Here is a 15,833-nt window from a genome sequence, read left to right as displayed (position 1 = left end):
CTGAGTAGTCACGCTCAGTTCCATTCCGATCTTTCCATATAACACGATCATTTCTAGCAGTGAGTTATGGAGGCTGGACATAAATTAAGACAGGGAAGAGGTCATACCATGCTCGTGGCCAAATCCATTCTAAATTGTTTTTTTTTGGGTAAAGGATACCCTTGTGAATTTAATACAACATAATAGAATCAGTACAAGTAATATGGCTGAATTGCCACATTAGAACGTTTGCAACATACTGCAAACAACTTACAAGTAACAAGCTAAATAGCATAACCAACACCTATCCTACATTACACTCAACAAAAACATAATGCCGGAAGAAAATAATAATAAAATGGCTAAACAATGTTGGATTTGGATAAGTTCCATACGTCCAACAGATGCACATCAGCCGCGGAGGATTTAAACTTCAAAGAAGCCATCTTCAATCTAACAGTATCCTTGGTCAGCACTTCGCTCTTTAATTGAAAACAACCGTTGGTTCCTTTCTTGCCATATAACATAAGCCGAAGCAGCAACAAGAATTCTTCCAAGTACACTCTTAATTGAATTCGACCTAGCCATAGGAATCAGCCACGCTAGAACATCATGCCACTTCGTTGAGAGGTGATGAGCTCCCATCAAAGGTTTAATACAATACCATACCTGAGAAGAAAAAGCACAATCAAAGAATAGGTGGTCGTGAGAGTCCGGCCCATGTTTACACAACGTGCAACACATTCTAAATTGTTTCAAACAACATAAACTACATTTTTTCGAGCAATGAAACAAACATCAAATATCAAATTAGTTGTACCATAATGAGTTAACTCCTCGTCAAAATTTGATTACGAGGACTTAATGGTGGTCTATATATGGAGTTCACTCGGGATTTCAATCTGATCAAAGGGTGAATAGGAAGCCGCTGAAAGTCAAGAAGGAACATAACTAGCTAGAGATGTAACTGGTGATTATTTAACGACTTTTTAATTCTAAAACGCCCCTTTTTTACTAGCTTTATTGCCTTGGTTATTAGAATTTGATCATAAATTGTGTATGAAGGAAGTGCTTTGTTGAAGTACCTGATACCATAATATGTTTTGTGGCCCTCTTCATCCTTTCTTATCATATTCATTTAATTGGAGTTCCTATTACATCTACGTTACTCATATTGCTTACTATAAGATGTAACGTTCAATGTTTCAAAATGTTCATGGTCAAAGAAACTTAGTTTCTGGTGTGTGTCGTTACTCTAGTGTTATCTGTTTTATGTTGAACCCTTCATTTGTAGCGCTAAACTAGTGATAATATATACTGGGCCATGTGATCTATCGAGTAAGTGTGAGGCGTAGTGGAAGAAAGAGGCCAGTTCCTAAATTAAGGTATTGTTTATACAAATCATGGTGTCACACTGTCACTCAACTGCAGTTCCAATGCAGTACTGGCTGAGGAGCGAGCTGGAAGGAAATTAAGCGGTCTTAAGGTTCTTAATTCATAGTGGTTGAACAAGGTATTCATTTGGTTTATATCTATATATGAACACCATTTGGCCTTTTTATTTATGAAGAAAAAGCTTTATATTATGCACATCCAGTATATGCTTTTATATACCAAAAACTGGTATTGCCAGTTTTTTTTTAGAGGTAGTATAACCCAAATGGGTATTCTAATATGACTATCATTCAAAGAAAGGAAAGGAAAAAACTTATTTGGGTATCTCTGACTGAGTGAGGTCTTTTTTCGAGATGGAGTGAGCCAAACATCAGTTTTAACACATGCACTTATGAATGGTATGATTTGAGCTATGTCTTTCCTAATAGTTAGTCTGTCAACTTTTGGCCAAATAAAACTAATCCTAAAAGGTTAAAAGGAAATGGGCTAAGCCGGCCGAAAAGTTTTCAAAATGTCATTTGATTGAATAAAGTAGTAATCTAGATAAATCACTAATCATTCAAAATCTTTGGTCATTTCCGAATTAACATATTGTTTTCAAAATTACTTGAATGTAGGATTCAATTTACAAGTACTTTGTGGTTATTTTGTGGACCCTGCACATGTTGCAATTTACAATTATCCCAGAAGCAACTGGATCTGCAACCTGGTGCATAAGCACAAAGAGCTGCGAGGACTCACATCTGTTGGCAAAAAGTACAGAGTGTAAGAAATCACAACACAATCCAAGAATAATCTTACAGAAGGGATAAATAATACAAATAAGATACCCGAACGAATGAATGATTTATATTAATGTTTAAATGTTCTGATACAATGATAAATCTAAAGAGAAATATGAAACAATATAGAGATATAGATACAGATTTATTTCTGATCTAAAAAGAGAAGAATATGGCTGCTCATATTTTTGTGAATAATGATTGAATCGGGTATTAACCCTAAAAGGGGAAACAATGTTTGTATATATACACCCACTAATTTATATCTTCAGCCCCTCTATTCTGCTTCCTTTCAATTGAGTCCTTTGACTTCTTTCTCTCCAGCTTTAGTCCACTAACATTAGCCTTTAGCATCTTTGATTCTTGTCTACAATTAAGCAAGACATAATAAGTAAATGTTGTATATGATCAAATGATCTTGCCTTCATAACATCCCCCCTCAAGATCATGCTCTGAACAGATTCAGAAGCCCAAGTTTGTTACACAAAAATTCATGTTGGCTAATGCTTAAACTTTTGGTGAACAAACCTGCAATGTTAAGTTCAGATTTCACCTTAACAGTTTTCAAAATTCCAGCAGAAATTTTTTCCCTTAGGAAGTGCAAATCAATTTCAAAGTGTTTTGTTCTGTCATGAAATACAGGATTTGCAGCAATCTGAATAGCAGCATTACTGTCACAGTGTAATTCTACAGGAATTTGAACATTGATTTTTAAGTCAAGTAACAAATTTTTTAGCCAAATAATCTCACAAGTTACTGCAGCCATAGCCCTATATTCTGCTTCAGCAGAGGACTTGGCCACAGTAGTTTGTTTTTTACTTTTCCAAGAAATAAGGTTACTACCAAGATAAACAGAGAAACCAGTGACAGATTTTCTAGATACAATGCATCTTCCCCAATCAGAATCAACAAAACCCTTAAGAGAAAGGTCATTACCTTTCTTAATGTGTAATCCATTACTTGGTGCTTTCTTCAAGTATCTCAGAACTCTTACGGCAAGATTAAAATGCTCATAAGTAGGAGCATGCATAAATTGAGACAAGCTTTGAACAGAGTAACTTACATCAGGTCTAGTAAGAGTTAGATAAATCAATTTACCAATGAGTTTCTGATAAACAGAAATGTTCTCCAAAGGTTTGTGGTTTTCTGAAGCAGGTTTCAAGGTTTTATTCATTTCCATAGGAGTTACAGCAGGTTTGCACCCAAGCATACCAAAATCATTTAAAAGTTCTAAGCAATATTTTCTTTGAGACAAGCACAATCCTTCTTTGGTTTCTAAGACCTCAATACCCAGAAAGTACTTTAACTTTCCAAGGTCCTTAACTTTGAATCTAGAGCTTAACATGTTTTTTACAGAGTTAATTTCCACTCTACAATTACCAGTCAACACAATGTCATCTACATATACTAATAAAGCAACAAACTTGTCATTAACTTCTCTAGTGAATAAGGAGTAATCAGACTTACTTTGAACAAAGCCACATTCCAGCAAAGCATGTGTAAACTTAAAGTTCCATTGTCTTGGAGCTTGTTTAAGACCATATAAGGATTTATTTAGTTTGCAAACTAGATTAGCATTGTTCTGATTATAACCTTCTGGTATATACATGTACACATCTTCATCTAAATCCCCATACAAGAAAGCATTATTAACACCAGTTATGATGAACAGCAACATATATCAAGCATCTAACAGTAATAATCTTAACAGCAGGTGAAAAAGTTTCATCAAAGTCTATACCAGCCTTTTGACCAAAACCCTTGGCCACAAGTCTAGCCTTGTACCTTTCTATTTCACCATTTGACTTATACTTTATTTTGTAAATCCATTTACAACCAATTGGTTGTCTACCTTCAGGTAAAGTGACAATAGACCAAGTGTTGTTCCTATTTAAAGCTTCGATTTCCTCATTCATGGCATTAACCCAATTTATATCTTTACAAGCTTCAAATAAAGATCTAGGTTCTATACTTTTGTTAAGGTTTGTGGAGAAACAATACAAGTCATGATTAAGATTAGTATAATTCACCACTTTGTCAAGACTATACTTAACTTTACCATCTAATTGAAAATCAGAGAGATATTTAGGCAGGTTGGTATGTCTTTTAGATCTTCTTAAGTTAACTTGTTCATTTTCAAGACAGCTGCCCTCAGAATTGACAATGTCATTCACAAGTGAAGTTGCAGGCTCATTGCAATGTACAGTTGCCAAGAGGTGATTCAACATCTCTGGTAATCCTTGTTGGACTGCCAGACATATGCAATGAACTGCCATCATCACTTGAATGAATATTGATACCTTCTAGTTCATCACAGGGACTTTGATTAATGGTATTGTCCTCACTTAGGAGATGATCAAAGAAGGTTAACTTGTTAACATTAGAATCAATTTCTTCAATACTTTTAGTCATGACAAAAGGAAATATGTTTTCATAAAATCTCACATCTCTAGAATGAGTAAAGGTTTTTGTTTCCAGATTAAACAATTTGTATCCTTTTTGAGAATTCAAGTACCCAACTAAAACACATTTTTCAGCCCTAGAGTCAAACTTGTCAGAATTATTAAGTAGAGTAGCAAAACACAAACATCCAAAAACTTTCAGGTGTTTAATGGGTGGTTTAGACCCATAGATCATCTCATAAGGAGTTTTACCATTTAGAATAGAAGAAGGTGTTCTGTTAATAAGATAAGTAGCAATCAAGACACATTCACTCCACAAATACAAAGGAATTCCCCCCTGAAACATAAGAGACCTAGCAACATTCAAAAGGTGTCTATGTTTCCTTTCAGCAATTCCATTTTGTTGAGGTGTATAAGGAATAGAGGTCTGATGGACAATTCCCTCATGAGTGAGTAAGGTATGCATTTTGTTATTAACAAACTCAGACCCATTATCAGATCTAATGATCTTAACAGTAGTGTGAAATTGATTTTTGAGAAGTTGAAGAAAGTTAAAAATGTGATCATACACTTCAATTTTGGAAGTTAACATGAAGGTCCAGACAGCTCTTGTGTAATCATCCACAAGAGTTAGAAAATACTTGAACCCTTGTTTACTAGTGACCTTGTAAGGTTCCCAAACATCAATGTGGATTAAATCACCCAACCCTTTTGATTTATGTTCACTCAAGGGAAAAGGTATTCTGGTCTGTTTGGCTTTATGACAGATGTCACAAGGACCAACAGAACCACCAACAATATTATTTTGGGTTAAGAAGACATCCAGTGCAAGATCTGCAGGGTGTCCAAGTCTCATATGCCAAAGCAATTTAGATTCACAAGGTGTACTAACAGAATTACATACCACATTGGCACACAAAGGCATATCATCATAAAGATACAAACCACCCTTTTCACTACCAGTCCCCATCAGGTTCTTTTGAGCTAAATCCTGAATGTAGCATTTAGAGTCATCAAAACCTATATAAAGTTTATTGTCTCTAGCCAATTTATGAACAGACATTAGGTTGACATTGTATTCTGGAACCACAAGAACATCAAACATAATGACACCATTTGGTAGATGCAGATTTCCAATTTTTTTAACAGAGGCAAAAGAACCATTTGGGTGACCAATAGTTAGGTTTAAGTTACTAATATCAACCACATTAGTAAGATTATCTTCAGAACATGTCATATGTTGATTTGCCCCAGAATCAATGATCCATTTTAATATACTTTTTAGCATGACAGTGCTGAAATTCCACCAATTATTATGACACAAACTAATACCTGCCATATTAGCATGAAGACCAGAAGAAGAAGTAGTGCCAGATTGAGAATCTATCAAACTAAGTAATTTGGAGAGTTGGTCAGCAGTTAAAGTCACAGGAGATTTAGAAGAGTCAAAAGAAGAGTGCACATTGTCAGGTTTAGAGCAAGCAGGGGTTTTATCAATACTAGCATTATGGTTAGACATTTTGACATTTTGATTTAAGGACCTTTTATTAGCCAGAAGAAAACACCTTTCTATGGTATGACGTATCCTGTTACAATGTGTGCAATAAAGATTAGGGTTTGGGGGTCTCAGAGTTCTTTGAGAGGGTTCAAAAGTTTTTCTAGATTCAAAATGATTATCATAAGTTTTCTTAGAGTCAAAAAACTTTGAATTTTTGTTAAAATAAGTTTTTGCAGCAAAGGCAGACACATTGACAGGCTTACTACCCATCCCCCCTTTATGAGATTCTTCTCTGGACACAATATTGTAAGCAGTTTTGACAGAAGGAAGAGGGTCTTTCATAAGAATGTTAGATCTAAAGGACATGTAAGCATCATCTAGGCCCATAAGAAATAGCATGAGTTTCATTAAATCATTGTGTGATTGTACTTCTTTGGCAGCTTTGCAAGAACAAGCAGGCAGTTTCACAATAGCATCTAGTTGTTTCCACAGAGAGGTTAATTTGTGATAATATTCAGAGAGTGTAGAACCATTTTGTGACAAAGAATTAATTTTTTGATATAGATTGAAAATTACAGAACCATCCACTTTATCATAAGTTTCTTTTAATTCTTGCCAGACAATGGTAGCATTTTTTGAATAAATTTGACCTAAGTACAATTCTTGAGACACACAATCAAGAATCCAATTTAGAACCACATCATTACATCTATCCCACTGCTTAGCAAGAACAGGATCATCATCAGATTTCAAGCAAGAACCATCAATGAAGCCAATCTTATTTTTTGTTTCAAGAGCCAACTCAATAGCACAAGACCACACTTTGTAATTTTCTGTTCCTAACAATTTAAATCCAATTAAAGGTGTACTCAGAGTATCACTAGCATGCAAATACAGAGGATCTCCAAAATCTAATTTATTGATTTTAGTTGTTTCATCATATTCAGTTTCATTTAAGTTAGGTGTAGGTGGAGTAGGTGGTGTGATACCAGTATGAACAGGTGGAGTAGTACCAGAACCAGACATTGTAAAAAACTAGAAATAAGTATGAAGAATGCAAGAAATGTTAAATATTCAAGACAAGAAAAGAAGAAATAAGACAGAGCATGCAATAGAACCAGATAAAGAGTAAGAACCAGACAAGAAGCAAAGCCAAAAAATAACAGATAACCACAACAAAGGCAGATCAAGAATAACACACAAAGCACAGAGAACAAAAAACCCAAATAATCTCTTCTCAAAAAAATTGGGAAAGTATATCTTAATCTCACAACAGCGCCAGTGACAGGATTCCTAACCTCTCATATGAAGGCAGGTCAAGTATTAACGCTATTGTTTTTATGAGAAGAAGATAAATAAAAAATTTGATATATATATATATTATAAAATTTCAGAGTAGAGAAGAGACAATAGGAAGAGTTTTGTTAAGAATAAATAACATATAATAATTAAAAAATAAAAGGAGAAGGGAACAAGAAGACAAACAGTGCTCTCGGATGGAAGGAAGAGGAACCCTAACTATTTCTTGATTCACTTAGTCAAGAAACAATCAGGATCTGAAGATAAGGTAGTTCTGACCTTGATTCACTTAGTCAAGATACAAAACAACAAGCAACCAGGATTTGATCTTGATTCACTTAGTCAAGAATCAAATCGAAGATGAACAAACCCTAAAAAATCAAATCTAAGGTTCCGTAGTGGAATCCGCCTTAGATTTGAGAAATAACAACCATAATATGAAATAAGAGTCCAGAATCACCGTAGTGCTCTGATACCATGTAAGAAATCACAACACAATCCAAGAATAATCTTACAGAAGGGATAAATAATACAAATAAGATACCCGAACGAATGAATGATTTATATTAATGTTTAAATGTTCTGATACAATGATAAATCTAAAGAGAAATATGAAACGATATAGAGATATAGATATAGATTTATTTCTGATCTAAAAAGAGAAGAATATGGCTGCTCATATTTTTGTGAATAATGATTGAATCGGGTATTAACCCTAAAAGGGAAAACAATGTTTGTATATATACACCTACTAATTTATATCTTCAGCCCCTCTATTCTGCTTCCTTTCAATTGAGTCCTTTGACTTCTTTCTCTCCAGCTTTAGTCCACTAACATTAGCCTTTAGCATCTTTGATTCTTGTCTACAATTAAGCAAGACATAATAAGTAAATGTTGCATATGATCAAATGATCTTGCCTTCATAACACAGAGGACTCCGTGGAAAGGGATACTTAAACCACAAGTAACGTCTCCATAAGGGCTACCTGGAAGAGGAACAACACCTTGTCTGGTTGTCCCTTCGTCGTTACCATAGATAACCTGTGTGTTGCCTTTGTTAGGCCTATTAAGTTCTGTTGTTTGAGAATTGAGACTAAAAAAGTTGCATCATTTTTGATAAAAGCATGGCTGTGGTTGATGATTGATATCTGGTTGTTCCAATATCCTAATATGTTAAAACTGTCCTTGAAATGAAAGATTTTTCAACAGGTTTTTGATATTTTTCCATGGCGGAGATTCACAGTATTTTGTTGGTATTCGAATGCATGATGCAAATTATCCGTCAAAATAATTTCTATTTAATTTGCATCATTTGGCATACACATACAAATATAATTTGAAGTAACAAAGTTTGATATTATATTAGCATTGAAATACTGAAGTTTTCCTATTGCTTGAACATCTTGTACGTGCTACAATGGTGCATAAATGTGTAAGCAAATTAGAAATTTTGAACATTTTATGTTACCAATGTGAGGCTTTCTTGCAACTCTATGAATGCAAGAGGTTTGTATTCCCAGCTATTTTGCAATTTATAATGCCTCTGGCTAATTGGCTTGTTTGTTCAATTTTGGTTGTCATGTCACCGTTAATATTGTTCGTGTACTTTAACTCTCGTGTTCTCTTTGAGAGAACAATAGATTTGTAGATTTAAACAAGTCAATTTCTAACTTTTCCGTCTTTTGTAACCATGTCATTTCATTAATTTGATGTTGCAGTTCTTATTCAAGGTTTAGTACAAGGGCTGAAAGAAAAGGAATTTAGCATAGGAAAGCAAATAACAAATGATGGTATCCTTGAGCAAAATGAAAAGAAATAATGACATGTTTTTATAAGCTTACCTTATTAATACTTAAATAACATAAATGATTTTTAAGGAATAGAACATTTAAAATAATCACGCCACTTGTCAAGAAATGGCAACTCAGCTGGATTCAAATTTGGAAGTTCACGATCTTCAAGGCTATCGATTATTTTCATAGTCTCACCAAGAAGTTGGGCTGCAGCATGAACACTCACCTCCCTGTTCTCTATGGCATTTGTGTGGCATTTCAATGCAATGACTTGTGGTAAGTTGGTAAGACAAGCAGCTAATATGTCAGAGATCATTGATGATAATCTCATAAATAGTTCCTCGTGGCTTGTCTCTTCAATGTTTGCGTAGTAGGAAAGTAAGATTGCCTGGGTGATACGATACATTGAATTGGCAGAAATAAACCTGCAGATGGAGTTATCCAATGGGACATTAATATCTGTATTTTCCACCTTAGTGATCAAGTATTTAGCTGCATCCGTGAACCGTTGAAGGATTTGTTCAACCGAATTTACTTGAGTAGCAACACTTTGCAGGTTGTTTCCTAACCATTTGTAGTACACTTCGACTTCTAGCCACAACATTTTAGACGCCTTTTGAATGTTTGCATAATCATCCGTAGAATTGAGGCTTTCTTCAACGAGTGTAACATATGTAAGACCTTCACTTACACCGCTCAGCAACTTATCAACTATTTCTTTTTGGATGCTAGGAAGAGAAATGGCAATGGTTGTCAAAGTTACCACCGTTAAGCTCCAACACTCTAAATATTCACCTGCAAGTGAAGGTGGAACTTGGTTAATGTCATACAGTCCGACTCCTTCAAAACCACGAGATCCCTCTAGAAGCTTCATTAGATTGGTAGGTTGTTGCTTTTCGGCCTTTTGGATCAAGTAGTTCACAGATTTTGAAATGTCTTTCAATGTTCTCTTAGTGAGCTCCCTATCATCTTGAAGTTGCAAAGCATACTGACTAAGATCTTTATATTGTTCAAGTTGATCGGGCTTTTCTACGAGTGCAGTCACTGATGAACTAAACTTGGCCTTCAACCAGTTCCAAAAATGTTTGGAATACAAGACACACATTACAACAAAAACTGGAATCATCATTGTCATCTTGCATGCTACCACAATTGTCTTCTGAAATCCTATACAAAGGCTGAGAATTAGGACCTTCAGATTCTGCATAACAATCTTGCATCTGCGGTTACTGAATTTGAATGGTATACTTCTTTGTTTCCAATCACATAACTTCTCGGTACAATAGCTCTCTACTTTGTAAACCTTGATATCATTCCAAATCCATTTTATAGACACCTTAAAACTCAAGCATGCAAAACATCTAGAAAGAGGGGCGATTGTACCCAATAATACACCGATAAATTGAGTTAGGAGAATCAACAAAGTTGACCAATTATAATCTGACCCATAATACATCATATACGGTCTAGTGAAATGCATAATTATAATAATATGTATGACAGTGCTTGAAACACATATTACCCCAGCAGCACAGGTTGTTGCTGAGCACACTGTGATGAATTGAGGGCTGCTAGTTCCTGCCATGATCCAACAGTGGTTCACATGCTGCTTTAGCTTCTCGACTGTTGATCTTCCTTCTTCTTGTGACTCCAGGTCCTTCAAAGCTGTTTCATGACCTCTTTGGTATTTCGATTCTAATATTTGTTTGGATTTGAGAATTGTTAAAGCTGAACATGTGTAAATTATCAGCAAAAAGAGTAGCATGACAACATATATAATGGCGATCAACCAATTATGAGATTTTACAAATCTAAGATAAGCACCGCCATTAAAAATAGCAAGACCGCCATCATTAGCAACCAAGCCAGTGTCTATTTGAATGCACACATTCACAACCAAGGTGATCACCAGAACATCCAATGCTATGATATTTGTAAGAAGTTCTTTGTTGTTCATGGATGCTAACGAAGGTAATATATTAGCCATCATCGTGCACATATAAGCCATACTTCCCAGCTTTGCAGCCTGATCCACATTATATGGCATTGAATCATTTATATCCATGGGCAACTTCATTGCGACAGCAATCACAGAAAGAGAAGCAGCATTTAATGTGAAATATTTACATGGGAACCAAAGTTTTCTGTCATTCAAACCATGTAATAGATCAGCCATCATTTGTAAGATACAAAAAAGAGAAGCTATTGCGATATATATCCCAATCCACATCATAGGTTTGCTGAACTTTTTTTGGAATTCTGACTCGGACATTAGCATCCACATGGAAGATAGAAAATTGCTTGGAAGGTTGCTGCAAGACGCCAGATCTTTTTGAAGTTGTAATAGAGCATTCCACGATAAATTAGGGATGATCATGTTCCTTCGAAATGATCTACAATTTGAATGAGTATCAATTTTATGTTGCTTCAAAAAACTATAAGAAAAACTAGCAAGTTAAAAAAGCCCCCCGATATCAGGTTTACGTATGTTATTAATACTGATACTATATGCCATGTGTAAATACAAACATTCATTTGATGATCAAAATATCAAATACATAAAAAAGCCAAATGAATTCCCAAATCGGGTATCTCAAAAAAAAAAATCACTGTCACATTCTTTTTTCCAAACAACAGTTTTTTTTATTATAAGTTTTCAGCAAGACATCGAAGAGAAAGAATGTTTACGAAAAGGACTAATTTGCCAAAATGGCCATCATAATGTAAACTAGTTACACCTAGATGATACCCATTAAAAAAAAAAAAAGTTTTTTCTCTAAAACTCCTATCTACTTTCATTTTATCATTTCCAGACCATCAAACTTTTTTATCCCCCACCAGGTCATTAAAAGTTGTCGAATTGTTCCATCTAGGTCATCGAACTTTTTTATTTCCTATTTGATCACCAAAAGATGTTATTAAGGGTACCCACTTTCCCCTTTTATATCGTCACGGTCATTTGATTCTCAATCAGTTTTAAGAAATTTGAAGTATATGAGCCATAAATTAGTAGTTGTAATTATGGGATTTATGACTATAATTATGTTTTATTTAGATTTTCAATTTTAAAAAATCCATTGGTACTTAGAGATGTCAACGGGCCTAGCATGGACAGAGTTTAAGTAATTCTGGACCCAAACCCAATTAAAAATCTTTATCCCAAACTTGAACCTGAACTCGAACCCCGCGATACAACTTGTAAAACTTAATAACATCTTTTAGTGATGAACTAATAGGAAGTTAAAAAGTTTGATGACCTAGATGAGACAATTTGACAACTTTTAATGACCTATTAAGGAAAAAAAAGTTCAATGGTCTGAAAGGGACAAAATGAAAAGTATATGGGTTTCAGCCTAAAAAGAATAATGAAAAAGTGGAATAAAAAATATGGTTACGTGTTCCAAGGAAAAGCATGTCTGATTCAATTAGACCACAAGATCCACCACCATTCTATCTAGCCTAAATGTTTGACACATAAGTATTTCTTATTTCATGAGGACTTCTCCTTTAATATATTAGTAGATAGTAGACCGTAGACATTGTTTTTCTTGTATATAGTATTCTAAATATATTTAATTATGTATTTTCAAGATCTAAGACAATATTTAATTTTTATCCTTATAAAATGTTAATGTTTCATTTTCTAAATATATTTAAACTCATAATATGTTGAAATAAGTTTTCATTTTATTTCTCACCTTTTTTGGATGATGTCATAAAAAGTATCAAGATTATATATTAAAAAGTCTTTTTCATGCATGATCGTGTAAAGACAATCTATATAAAGTTCGTTTTATAATATCACATAAGCTATCATTCTGTTCATGGGTTTCATGTAAACTTCCATTTTTTTTTCTTTTATTTTTTAATAAAAAGTTGTAACTTATATGAAATTTCTAAATTAAGAAGAACCAAGAAACAAACAAACAAAACTTCATAAGTAATTGCGACAAACTTTCATTCCTACCATCTAACATGATTTGCATCAATAATATGAAAATCTTAGATTAACTAGATTATCAAGGAAAGTAAAAGCATACTAAATTAATTCTAGGTTAGTTACAAACTGGAACAAAGCAATTGGGTTATCTTTTCATGTGTTTATGAAACTAGCTTGGTGCCCGCGCATTGCAGCGGAATGTAAAGTGGTTGTTAAGTATGGTGGTTTATGGATATGACCAATTACGGCGACGGCGACAGGGTTATGTGCTTTTTAAGATGTGTGTTTGTTTGTGAATATGTGTTTATAAGATGTGTGGGTTTTTTGTTTGTGTGAAAGGGTAATTTTGAATTTTCAAGGATAAGGTAAGGGTATTTTCAGAAAAAACAAAATTATGTTTAATGTTTTAGTATTATTCTATTTATAAGGGAGTATAGATAGATATAGATAAACTGTAAAAAGTTTTTTTTTTTTTTTTGGTAAAAGATGAATTCTATGAACATGTCCTCTTACTAATAATGCATGCATTGCTAGAAAAATTGCTTCTAAAACCAAATATTATCACATACAAGTATTACAGGTTACAATGATTAAATTTAACTCTCATATTGGACTAGAAAAAAACCTTATAAATGTGTTCATCCAAAATACAATACAAAAACAAAAAAAGAGTTATAAAATAAATAAAGTGATGATTTTTAAATTTTAAACCAAACAAAGATTTTAGAATCATTTATGACTCATGGACATAAAAATGGTATCAATTACAACTCTCAAATGATGATAATTGATGAATCTAATGAAAATTCCATTCAAACATATAAAATTCGTGTCTGGACATTTACTACTGCAATGTACACACTAATCTAATAAAACTTGTCTTTAAGTTATATAAATTTCACCTTGTTGAGATTATGGAAAAAATTTAAATCTAAACTCAAATCTTTAAGAACTTTTTCTTTGTTAGAGAAATATATGGAGTATCTCTTAAAGTAACAATAATGTTTACAAAATAAATGGCCACAATTTAGGCAATTTGCAATTGAAAATTTAATCTCAATTTTTTTTTTCCAAACTCCGACCTTGGCCACATTAGGAAAAAGTAGTAGTAGCATAATGCCACATTGACAAAAACTTAACATGGCAAAACAAAATTAATGCCACAAAAGCAAGAAGTTCCTCTTTACTCTTGTAGTTATATAAAGAGATGAGACTTGAAACATTTCTTCAATTATTTGATTTAGTTCTTAAGAATTAAAAGATTACCTTTAGGCTAAGGATGAGTAAACTAACTTGAAATTCAGTTGTTGATTATTGATTATCAGTATGATAATTTCTTGCTTGAATCCCTTTTCTCTCTCTCTCTAGTCGTCTTCTTTCGCTGGAAGATTTCAGAATATGTACATATGTAGTTGGATTTTTGTTTAGGTGTAAGATACATTACTTAGCTTGCAAAACATATGCATATATATATGCGTGTGGAAATGTACGTATGTAGTTGGATTTATGTATAGTTAAAGATACATTTCTTAGCTTGCTCACCTAATTAAAGGAAAATAGAGCCTTAAATACGGCGGCATAATGGTAACAACGATGGTGTGGTGGCACACGGTGGTGGGTTGTATTGATAGTGACCGGTGGTGATGGTACCAGCGACAAGTAGTGTACGTATGCTATTAATGTAAAGGTAATTAATGTAAATGAGAATGGTTTAGTTATTTTAAAAAATTAATAAATAGATGTTGTAAATTAATTCATTAAATGTATTTTTCTTAAACCATGTTCATTAGTTGTTTGATGTGTTGATTCAATATGGGTATACTTGATTATTCAATTACCTGTATATGGTGTTGTCTCATGTATAAATCAAAGAGAACTCTTTTTAGAAGGTTTTTTACAAAATTAACTATGTAATAACTTTACATTCTTTCTTTTCATTTTTTTTAAATCATCACATCATATTCAGAATGATAATTAAAATGTATAAATATAAAATTTTAACGACATTTTAATTGTAAAAAAGACTAACTAATCGACTCAGGTTTTAACAGGGTCAGTTAATTAAAAATATAAAACCAAAACCTATGTATAAATACTAGCATGGTACTTGTGCAAATGCAGCGGTATTGTGGCAACGACAGTGTGGTGGTGGAGGTGGCGTCGAGTGGTGTGAATAATTGATGCAAAAGTAATTGATGTAAAGAGTTAATAAAGATATTTTAAAAGATAAAGAATTGAAAGTGTAATTTAATCAGTAATGTTAATGAGGTAGTGTATGTGAAAGCATTTAAAAGGGTGCTAAGTAAAAATATTACATATTTTTCAACATTTCTAAAAATAAAATGTTTTTCTTTTTATAATATAGTATAGATATAAATATATGTAATTTGTTGTTGATACATTATAATTTTGATACGAAGATACAAGCATACTTATAAAGATAAATATTAATTTATAAAACCGATTAGGGTGATAAAGATAGTAAAAGGTAACTATCTATATCTATACTATATTAATAAACAAACTACCCTCCCTTATTTTTAACTCTCTACCTTTATAATACCCAAAATACCCTTAATTTTCAACACATTCCTAACTCACACGCTAAATCTACCCAATATATCCCTAAATTATTTTATACCCATATTTATCCAAACTATCCATCTCCTTTATTAATTAATATAAATATTTATACCTAATATCTCTATAATATTTATAATAAAGTTATTTACAAAAGATATCTCT

At 33.1% G+C, this 15,833-nt stretch overlaps 1 protein-coding gene and 1 pseudogene across 1 annotated transcript; one reads left to right on the top strand and one right to left on the bottom strand.

Annotated features, from left to right (window-relative positions):
* Positions 1–1,293: 1,293 nt before the first annotated feature.
* LOC122588533 lies at positions 1,294–9,174 on the top strand (annotated as a pseudogene).
* A 53-nt stretch (positions 9,175–9,227) lies between these two features.
* LOC122588522 lies at positions 9,228–11,324 on the bottom strand. The gene has a single exon (XM_043760660.1). It carries the CDS (start codon positions 11,322–11,324, stop codon positions 9,228–9,230), a length of 2,097 nt encoding a protein of 698 aa, XP_043616595.1.
* Positions 11,325–15,833: the final 4,509 nt, after the last annotated feature.

Source organism: Erigeron canadensis, chromosome 1, assembly GCF_010389155.1.
Source record: "Erigeron canadensis isolate Cc75 chromosome 1, C_canadensis_v1, whole genome shotgun sequence".
In the NCBI taxonomy this organism is placed as follows: domain Eukaryota; kingdom Viridiplantae; phylum Streptophyta; class Magnoliopsida; order Asterales; family Asteraceae; genus Erigeron; species Erigeron canadensis.
This window is presented reverse-complemented; position numbering and strand designations above follow the sequence as displayed.

What these genes read in the sequence shown, in the direction of transcription:
- LOC122588522 (XM_043760660.1), bottom strand. Translation starts at nt 11,324, where the DNA reads ATGGCTGATCTATTACATGGTTTGAATGACAGAAAACTTTGGTTCCCA.